An 11,403-nucleotide genomic window follows, 5' to 3' on the forward strand; every position below is an offset into this window, starting at 1 on the left:
GTTCAACCTTAATGTTCAAGCAACAAGAATACGGTACTTTTTGTGCACAAGAAAACAAAAATAACGACTTTATTCAACAATCTCTTCTCTTCCATGTCAGTCTCCTACCTACGCTGTTCACATATACAGTGAAGCGCTTCCAGGTTCTACGTCAGATCGCTGGCTCTTTATTGGCCAGCGCTGTTCACGTGAGCATCGCGACGCGTGTGTGTAATGCTGATGCAGGAGCTAGCCAATAATGTGCCAGCAATCTGACTGACGTAGAACCTGGAAGCGCTGCGCTGTGTTGTGTGTTTACTACGTGAACAGCGTCACAGACTAACACGGAAGAGAAGAGATTGTTGAATAAAGTTGTTGTTTTTGGGGTGGGGTTTGCGCAATAAAAGTATGCTCGTCACTTCATAACATTAAGGTTGAACCACTGTAGTCACATGGACTATTTTAACAATGTATTTTTACTACCTTTCTGGGCCTAATGTGTGTTCCGATGATGGATGAAGGTCTTACAGGTTTGGAACGCCATGAGGGTGAGTAATTAATGACAGAATTTTCATTTTTGGGTGAACTAACCCTTTAAGCTGTCAGTAGCACAAAACACAGCGTTCATGGGACCAACCTGCCAGTTTCGTGTTCAAACAGCTATAAAAACACACCATGTTAAATATGTGAAAAGGAAGTCTTTCAATCACTAGTGAAAATCTCCAATCCTGGATTACTGTTTAGATAATTTTTTTACATGTCCCACTGATTTATGTTTCAGTCTGAAACCGTAACCAAAATGCAAGCCTCCAAGCACTTCCCTTGTTAGCTAATCCACTGTGGGACATCTACAAATACGCACAACAGATCCCTGACTGGACCTTTTACATCTTCTTAAATAAAACTTCATGTCTTCATAGAGAAAAAACTTGTAAACATGCTTGATACCATCTAAAACCAGACCCGACGTTCTTTTTCCACCAATCAACAAACATCATATAAAAAGATAAGCCCTTAACATCACCACATACACACACTGCTTGCTGGGAGCTTGTAAACCTTTTTTTTTTTAAATCCAATATTGATGCAATTGTTTGTTCAGAAAACTCTGTTAGACTAGTTGGTACAAGATTTAAGAATATTGGTTATTATGTTGATTCAAAGTAGGCTAATTCACATTTTTATTAGGCCTATGTATAACTCAAAAGCTTATAGCCTAACTTTGTGGAAAGTAATTGCTTTTTTTAAGTGTATACTACAGATCTTCACCACGGTAATAATCTCCTGAAGCGTGGAAAATGAACAGTATGCCATGAATGTAAACACGTGTAGCGCTGGCCTCATCTCAAGGCAGTCCTGAACGTACACAGGATGTATCAGACAGATGACAAATAGGGCCCTGGGACCCTGGCTAGACACTCATAGCCAAACATTCATGGATCAGCATTCTGGAGCAACGGGTCATTCGGGAGTCAGGCAGCTGAGAGTTCCTTCAACTGCCATGACATTCTCAGGTTTTCGAAGGACGGCAGTGTCCTGCAACAACTGAGTAACACTAGAGTGACTGAAGAGCCATGGCAAGATAGCAGAGAGTTGTGTGGGAGGTGTAAATAGCCTCTTTAGAAAGAGTGCAATGACCATGTCCCCTATGAACAGTGTGTATCTGTGCAATGTGTGTTCTACGAGAATCTTACACACCACTGGGACTCTTAACTCCATTGTGTTGAAGTTGAACGCTGGGTGTAAATAGCACTGACGGCTTTGTAGAGCGCTAACATGGCAGGGTTATAGAATAAGCATTATGGTTTCAGCAGTCAACCAGTCTGTCCTCCCCGCTCTGACCAAATCCATCTATAAATCTACACATTTAAAACTTTATATAAAAACAATATTTTAAAAATGACAACTTCAAAATTAACTTTAGAAATGCAGAACCACAATAGTGATGGGTTTGACTGCCTACATTTTCTGGAATCTTCTACCTGATTCACATCACTGTGTGTCCTGAGTAATGATATCCTGTATCTGTGACAGCCCTAGGCTATGTAACCAATCAGAAACCCTGTCTGAGATTAATTTTGATGACAGGTCTTTGGAGGATGGAAGTTTTGGAGAAAGCCAGGGTTTTCTATATGCCACCACAGCTGAATCTACAGTACTGTGGGGGTTGTTTTTTTTTTTAGGGCTGCACGATATGAGGAAAAGCTGCGATGTGCGATAACATTGTTTAATATTGCGATGACGATATGACTTGCGATAAATGTGATTGTTAACTATACTGTTCCCATGTCTTAGTGCTTTAATAGGTTCTTTGCGTGATGGGTCAAACGTTCAGAATACACGATTTTAGCGCGATTTTGGCACGATCCGTTTGACGTATGGGTGTCGTGGAGATTCATAATAACGACAACGGGCGTCGGGACGCAAGATTCGATCGTTTCATCTCGTATAGTGTGTCATAGTGGGCGACAACCTACGTCGCGTCTGCGATGCTTCACGACAGAAAGACTATAGCATGTTTAATTCTTTAACGGTCCTCCACGACGGGTTGAATATGTGAGCGAGGCGAGACGTGAGTGAGTGCAACAGTGAGTGTGTGTGTGTGCACCAGTGAGCGTGTGAGCGTATGTGTGTGTGTGTGTGTGTGTGCGTGCGTGCGTGAGTGAGCGAGGGACAGTGAGTGTTTGTGTGTCTGTGCGTGCGAGTGAATGTTTGCGAGTAATGTGTGTGTGTGACGGCACGCGATGACTGGTCGGAAAGCAACGTGTTGTCTGACATGTTTCTTATCCACGACAAGATTTTAGGAGTCAAAAACGTGTAAGTTAGTGCTAATCTGAACCAGGCATTATTCATCGTGTCAGGCTGTCTGTTGCGATGTGTTCATCCCGGGAGTTCATATCGCGATGACGATGAAAATTCGATGTATCGTTCAGCCCTAGTTTTTTTCTTTTAAAGGGGTCCCATTATGCCCTTTAACAAAGTCTTAATTTTGTTTTTGGGGTGTACTAGAATAGGTTTTCATGCTTGACTGTTAGAAAAATATTGTACATTATTGCAGCACCTCTCTTTCCAGTCTGTCTCAAACACTCGGCTAAGTTTCTGTTTCGTTGAAGTCTCCCCAAAATAAAATAAAATGTGCTCTGATTGGTTAGCTGGCCCAGTGTTGTTATTGGCGAACCGCTTTGCGCGTGTTCTGTAAATGTCACACCCCTCACCATAACCGCGAGTTTCATTTGCTCAGGTGTATTAACGGTGGCATCAATTTTGTCATACCCCTTCGAGCCAGATTCAGACCCTGAGAACGTTTGTGAACAAGAGGATTGTGCAGAACATTTGCAAGCACAGGATTTTGACGTTTCAGAGTGGTAAGTTCCTAAGGACTGTGAACAGTCTTACAAAAGCAAGAGCCCCGTAGCTAAACACTACAACAACACTATAGAGCTGGTAAGTCCCGCCCCTCCGTAAAACCCCGCTGGACCTCAAAGTTGAAAAAGCGTCAATGCAAGTGAATGGGAGAAAATAATTATTTTCTGGTCCCGTTTGAATTGTGCCATGAATGTGAACATATGTTGTCTGTGAATTTTTTATATAACCTTTCGTGTGAAGAATGCTACAATTTAGCGGGTAGAAGTTTGATACGGGTAGACTTTGTGTGAGAGCACTTTGTGGACTACAACTCGGCGCTGCTTTCGGCGCGTTTGAAACGTCAACAACACTAGCTCACGGCTCTAGCTCACGGATCCCGCTAGACATGGCTGTCTTTGGTGCACTTCACCGCCTTCTTTCAGGGAGAGGACAAAATCGTTGAGGTTGGCGAAAACCACGGGTAAGTCAACTTTATGGGGTGACGTCACATAAGCGACATGTAGTCTTTCTCGTTATGTCTTTTCCACAACTGCTAGCCGACGAATCATACCATATACTGTCAAACTTGTAACATGAAAGATTATATAAAAAATTCACAGACAACATATGTTCACATTCATGGCACAATTTAAACGGGACCAGAAAATAATTATTTTCTCCCATTCACTTGCATTGACGCTTTTTCAACTTTGAGGTCCAGCGGGGTTTCACGGAGGGGGCGGGACTTACCAGCTCTATAATGTTAGCTATAATGTTAGCTAGCAGGCTAGCGGAGCCAAACAGCTTTGCCTGTTCTTTACATTGTAGCAACAACATAAAAGTTATAGGCCTAATAGAAAACACAACAACAAATAATAAAACATAGGCCTACAGGTTGTGATCCATAAACAGCTGATTGTCCCAACAAAGTGGGAACTGCTCTGTTTTTCAGGAGAAGCTTTTGAGTGTAGCCGGTATTGTACTCTCTTAGGTTCTGGAAGCTGTTCTCCGTAAAACGTGCAGCGCACAGATAAACGTTGGGGTTAAAATGTTCAGGAACAGTGTTAAAAATAAATTTAAATCACACTAAGTTTGTCCACCTTATGAAAACCAAAACAAAATGGTTTTGGACCCGGGGTGGAAAAAGCAGCATCTCTTTGAATGGCAACAAGACGCTACTAAAGCAGGTCTTTGTTTTCTCTAGTGCAGCTTAACCAGCCCTCGCCCCCTTTTATAAAGACAATGCCCCCTTTTTGCATATTATGTGGGCAGGGATTATTTAAATGAGTGACATTGTGACTTAGTCCCAATGAGCCGTTTGTTGTTATTCTTGAAAAGTGTTTTCTGTAAAATAAAATATCTCTATTTGGAGTGGACTTTGAGCTTTGTAACCTTGCAGATAGTGTTATGCTCAAACAGCAACGTTACACACTAGCCTAACTTAAATTGAAAAGGTGATAAATCATAATAGGACCCCTAATGAAAAATATCCAAAAGGATGTAGCCTACACAGTTTGAATCTCTCTAAGGCAGTGGTTCTTAAAAAGCGGTCCTCAGCAAACATACAAAGGGGGCCACAGGATGACGTAACAGTATTTAAATTGATTTATTATTAATGCTAAAAAGACATTAAATGAAAAGTATCACAAAATGAATGGTTAATTTAATACATCAATATTCCCAGTTTCTGTTAATAAATAAGTTTGAAAACAAGCAGCTTTACCATAAATATAGAAGAAATACTGGACATAATTTAGCTTATCTGAGGACGGAATCCTTGACTGAACGAACTCGCTGAATCGGTCTAAATCAGCTGAATCAAAACTCACTTTCTAAACGAAGTTATCATTACATTATCAACTTTTTATGGATGCACTAGGCCTATGTGATTCTGAATTAGGAAGGAGAAAATCAATTGATGGTGTATTTATTCTTAATTATGGAAATGTGATTTATATAAGCAAAGCTAATTAGGCTACGTATTTTACTATTTTGTGACCATTTTGCCTTTGGTTAGAAACCGTTTGTCATACTAAGCACAGCTTACCGGTTAAGTAAAGCTCTTTTTGAATGAGCTAGAAAAAAAATAAAAAAATAATGTGCAATGTTTTTAATAGTCATCATTGCAGAAGGCGGATATGCTTCAGGGGGGTATGATCTTGTATTGAAGTTAGCAAAACAGTGTAAGAAAACGGCCGAAATTGCTTACAGCACCTTTAATTTCCTCTATATTTCTAATAAAACCAAAATCCACTCAGTGAGGCTTTAATAAGGCCAGCCTAGTGAGTGTCGGGAAATGAGAGCATTGGTTTTTTTTATACTTCATGCAGGGAAGCTAAGCTCGGCTAATGTGCCTGAGTCAGTGGGAGTCTAATAAAGACTTCAGACAAACACCTTGAATAATCTCACTCTCTAGCACACACTTTTTTTTCCTTTCTATCATTCTCTGTGACAGCCTCCTCTATGGTGTTCAAAAAGCTGAATTAAAATGGATGAAAAGTAGTTAAAATTAGCATACTGTTTGGGCCTAGTGTAGTCGTGTGTTTTTCAAAAAGGATAGGCCTAACATTTCTTCTGGGTACCACTTTTTGCATTACAATGTGATCAGATAAACACAGTTCAAGACTATCAAGCACACACAAACTGGATCTATCCGCAGACCACAATACAAGTGTAACATCTTGATTTAAGCATTCATGTCACATGATGGTCCTAAAAAAAGCATTTCCCATGAGTGAGGAAAGCTAATTATAAATACAGTGTCAATACAAAAAAAAGAAGCTTTTTACAGTTGCGTTTACCAGTTTGTGGGCCTATTAACTTTATGTGAACGAGGAAAGTCTTTATGGCCTCTCCTGCTGTTTTGCGAGCAGTTTTAGAGAATATCACGGGAACAAGGGGTGGTGGGAAGCATTTCACTCCGAATGAGAACCTGAATATTTTGTCCTCCATCCGTGAAATGTTTGCTTCTCTTGCTCACATACTGTAGGCTACACCTCACCTGCTATTGTGCATGTGGAAATAAAGCTGTTCATGCACATGTACATTTCCTCAAAAACGCTTGAGCTACCCTGCTTGCAAACTTTGAAATATGAAATACGAGTATGAAATATGATAATTTGCATGTATTTTAATATAAACTCAAAGCTAAAGAACAAGTATGAATCCAAGATGATTTAGGGAATTGGTTTCCTACGATATTGCAATACCAAAAAGTACTCGTGTTCGTTTGATCAAAGCCTCCTGCTGAGAGCAAACGCAAAATCATGCACCTCCACAGATTTTCAGATGAAGTTATATGAGAGCCAACAGTAACCAATGTTCCATTTTCACCCAGTCCCCTCCCTGCAGAAATAACATGCCTCTTGTCCAGGAGGGTACAGCCATCTGTTGTTTGTGAGGAGGTAGAGAGTTTGTGTGAATGAGTATGACAGTATTTGTGTGTGTGATGAGGGAGAGAAAGGGGACAAAAACTAATGGGGGAGGGAGTTGCGAGTCGAATATGTAAATGCAGACATTAATGGTTTTGTCTGTGACTGGCACTTGGGGAAAGACTGCGAGTGAGCGCTGACAGCGAAATGAAAAGTGTTTTGCATGTGGAAAAAGAGTTTTGATTTATGAAATAACAGCCCGTTTCATCCTGACTCCACTTATCTGCATGGATATGGGGGAGACAATCTGTGTGTGTGTGTGTGTGTGTTGGGGGGGTTAATCCAAAGAAAAAGTCATAATGCAATGTCATATTAACCTAGTTCAAGGGCAAAACATGCTTTCTCACAACACACACACAGAGCTCCAGCTGTCCAGCAGAGTATAACCTAGACAATGGATTCATCATCAATAGACAGACAGACAGTAAAATCATAAACTGTCACATTGGAATCACATGCACATCTGTTTTGACTAAAATCACACTTCTGTGTGACTAATTATTCTGTGTTAATCAACCCAATGACACACTAGAAACTCTGACGTCACACGGGTGAGTTTGAATCCAGGTGTGTGTGTGATGTCTGGCTTTCAGGGACAAGGTGTGTTTCTGTGTCATAAACTTAGACATGTAATGAACCAAACTTGTCAGCCCTCAAGCGGTAGGTCAAGATTTAAAAGATGAAGGTATACTGGCAAAAGTTGTTGGGTGGATTAAAGGTGCACTTGTTGTTTACATTTAGCTGTTATTCATCAGAATAGTATCAGTATTTTTCACGGTTAGGCTATATATTGTTGTTGTTGTTGTTGTTGTTATAAATAGTAGTAGCAGTAACTGTGAGTTCAAGTCTTCCGTGGAAGTGTACAAGGTCAGTGTCGTTCTAGTCACTATGGTCAGAGCAAGATGGCAATATAGCCTACCTTTTCTACAAATTAATACAGCAAGGTTTTAACTGTACGTGTACAAAATTATGAATAAAGATTGCACATCAGGTGTGTTTTTGCGTTTTTCACGAGTTGACACTTACATAAGTAGGCTAGATGGAGTAAAGCTTTATGCGTATTTGGCGTGCTGTCCGGGGGGAGGGCTCCGAGCTCCGAATTTGACCCGAACCCAGAGTACTCCCCCCGTGTATAGAAGTGATTAGAACTAGAAGTGTGGAGGGATGCTGATAAACTGTCAACGAATGGAGGTAGGTCTGCTATATCCTCTTACCGTTGATTAACTGTCAATTATGTTAATTATCTGAACGTGCTCCTCCCGAACTTTGTTAATAAAACATAATTTGTTTTTATTAAGTTCATGGCGATGCTGTAAACTGAATCGTTATCAGTGCTGTATTTTCTATCTTAATTGTACAATACTATCTTTACTATTTTTTCATGTAGGCTAACTTAGTTTTATTGTAAATTAAATAATTTCACATTTCAATAAATTTACCATCAACTACAGATGCTTCATCCACTATGTTTTCTAACTAAGACGCTCCCACCTTGGAAATTCAAGGCTCAAAGAAAATCCAGAGTTTTCCACTCGTAATTATGACATTGCTGCGACTCATAAATGCGATCTGTCTGAGATTAGGCTATTTGAACGCACCGTAACTACATTAATTTCATAATTTATATGATATGATGTCAAAATGCCGGCACCCATGCCATTAGAGGACAACCCGCTCCATGTAAATAAAATCAGCTTTTTCTAGAGAACTGACATGCCTGAAGTCCTCATATCATCCGAGTAAACATTTTTTAATGCTAGCCTATTTCTCAAAAGTTGTGTTAATTTCTCTTTATTTAAAACATTTCTAATTAGCTAAAAAAAATACTGAGTTCACCTTTAAGAGTGGAATGATCTGTAATGCCCTCAAATCAATCAATGTGCTCCAGTGTTTACTTGATTTAATGTCCCCCATAAAGGAACATTAATCTCCTGCTGGGCTCTCTAAACCAACGTTAACCCCAAAACAAACCTCACTCATCTGACCAGAGCTGTTTAGACCCAGCTGCTGTTTGTCAAAGTGGGGGGAAAATAAAGAAAGAAAAACAATTCAGAGCATGCTGCTGGGTCACAATCAACTTAACCACTTATACTGTAGCTAGCCTACATGGATTCACAAACAGATAATTCACATTTAAATCCATTCTGCTCTAAACATTCACAGAGATGTTTCAAGTGTTGGTCCCCATGAGGAAAACAGGTATAAATTATACTAAGTGATGGTTTTTTTTTATGTAAAAATGCAGATTTTTTTTTTCTGTAATGGTTTGGAGTAGGGCTAGTTAATAAGGGGGTAGTAGAATAATACAGTTTGTACAGTATAAAAGTAATTACGTCTATGAAAAGTCCCCATAAAACATGAAGTGTGTGTGTGTGTGTGTGTGTGTGTGTGTGTGTGTGTGTGTGTGTGTGTGTGTGTGTGTGTGTGTGTGTGTGTGTGTGTGTGTGTGTGTGTGTGTGTGTGTGTGTGTGTGTGTGTGTGTACCTGTTTGAGATAACCTGAAATATCCTTGGTCATTTACTATCACTGTCAGTGTTCAAGCGAATGCAACTTTCAAGCTGGACCGCATCAAAGAGTTAATATGCCAGTATGTACTATACTTCCATAGCCTTATAACTTGGGTTTACATGAATCCACAGGCAGCGAAAAAAGATCGGTGAAGTTGAGAAATTAACGTGTAGTACGCGTCATTGTATCATCTCAAATACCAGGACCATTAATCAGAAATGACACGAAAACTGCAACAAGTGCATGTAATGAAATAAAAGGGCACCTTATTAATCATCTCTATCTATGGGTCATTAAACAGTGAGGTCACGGAATGATGAATTATGTAGTAAAAAAACAACTTACCCAAAACCGCAAAGGCTATAATAAGCCAATTGATATCCATAGTTCTCTTTTCTGCACTGGCGATTAAGTCCAGATATTGCAGAGAAATGCAAAATGTGGTTATAAATTCCTAATCGTCACTCAGACCTTCCGAAATCAGTCCGGATGGAGTTATGAACGCGTACACCTGTTCGGACCGCGTGGAAGTGCGTATGCCGACTCCACAACGGTTCAATTTCTCCCGAGGCAGAGGACCTTCGCGCGGTGGTAAGACGGTTATCCAGCCTCGAACAACACCCGTATTTTTTTAAGAGGCGCTTGTGTGATTGAATAAAGCCTTTGGATGGTTTTCTCCCAAAAAATTACATCCGCCGTTCAGGAATGAATCCGAAATTGTGAGTTGAACGCTGGGGTCTCAGCTCTCTTGTGCCGCTCTCCAACGCGAGAAGCCTAGTGAGCCCACGCGTGGAGGAGGAAGAGTGAGCCCAGTTTGTCCAGTTCGCGTCAAATAACCGGTTTACTGTGGCCGTGGATAAACTTATAGCTGCTAGGCTATCTGTCAGACGGATATGAGCAGATGTGATGCCCGTGTCCGCTCTCCGTGAAGAGCGATACGGTGATGCTGCCGCTCCCGCGATCACCTCTAGCTCTTCTATTGTCACACAGACACTAGGCGGCCCAGCCCATCTCTTACTTTCAACCATGGGCTGTGTCTGAGGCTATTAGAAGGGGGAGAATCCTACCAAAGCCCACTATAGTTGTGTCCCGGTCAAATAAATCTGCTTTAGTCAGTCGTGGGGTGGATACATCACTTTTGTTATCAGTATCACGTTGCCTAGATTCAGTTGTCCTAGCGACGGCGCAATTTACTCTCTCTTTTAGACGCACGCGCGCATTCAGTTAATTTCACTGGTGTTAGCATCCAAAACGCTGCTTAGCCTATTATCTTTGGGAATTGCGATTCAAGTGTTCCTTTTCATTTTAACAATATATATTTTCATTTTACAGTCTGTTTGACAACATCCTCGCTTCGCATATTGCGTGTTGAAGGAAATGACACGCTTCATTTGTCGCCACTGAGAGAGCAGTGAGCTCTGTAAACAGTTATTATAGTGACAGGTGTTGTTGATATTATTAGCTTACATTGTTTACATACGCGACCGCAGGTGAAAGGTTCAATTAGGAGAATTTGAAATTATATTTTTCTTTTGTCCTGCTTTTGCACTTTCAAACTATCACTCCTCCCACCTACCGGCAAACCCCGCCCTATATTGTCGTAGCGCCACTCTAACCACTCCTTTTAACCAGGTAACAGCTGCCCCCTAGTTTTGAATCTAGTCCTTGAAGAAATGCATATTCTTTTGAATAGAAAGGTTAAAACGTATAACAAATTTCTCCATAATTCCTTCTGACTAACTATAATTCCATCTAAGATATGTTGATATAGGCCTAATATTCCCATCTTTTTTGGCTTCTTTTATTCAGCAGGGATTGCATGAATTGATCAATATAGTGACAGTAAAAACATTTATAATGTTACAAAAATCAATTTCAAATAAATTGTGTACTTTTGAACTTTCCATTTATCAAAGAATCCTTGAATAAATGAATCACGGTTTACACAAAAAAATATATTAAGCTGCTGTTTTAACTGATAATAATAATACATGGGGTTTTTTTAGCAGCAAATCAGCATATTGGAATGATTTCTGAAGGATCATGTGACACTAAAGACTGGCATAATGATGCTGAAAATTCAGATTCAGAATTAAATGACATTTAAAAATATTGAAATATTAAAATAATGTGTTTTTTA

At 40.1% G+C, this 11,403-nt stretch overlaps 1 protein-coding gene across 1 annotated transcript in view; it reads right to left on the bottom strand.

The window, feature by feature from the left end:
* Nucleotides 1–10,667, bottom strand: part of igsf3 (immunoglobulin superfamily, member 3) — a 153,181-nt gene extending 142,514 nt beyond the window's left edge. Inside the window, exon 1 of the mRNA XM_079617521.1 lies at nucleotides 9,609–10,667. Within this exon, the coding sequence (XP_079473647.1) occupies nucleotides 9,609–9,648 (40 nt within the window). The 5' untranslated portion in view covers nucleotides 9,649–10,667. The remainder of the gene's footprint in view (nucleotides 1–9,608) is intronic.
* Between the last annotated feature and the right edge of the window lie 736 nt (nucleotides 10,668–11,403).

The sequence above is a fragment of the Phoxinus phoxinus genome (assembly GCF_949152265.1).
Source record: "Phoxinus phoxinus genome assembly, chromosome: 7".
In the NCBI taxonomy this organism is placed as follows: Eukaryota; Metazoa; Chordata; class Actinopteri; order Cypriniformes; family Leuciscidae; genus Phoxinus; species Phoxinus phoxinus.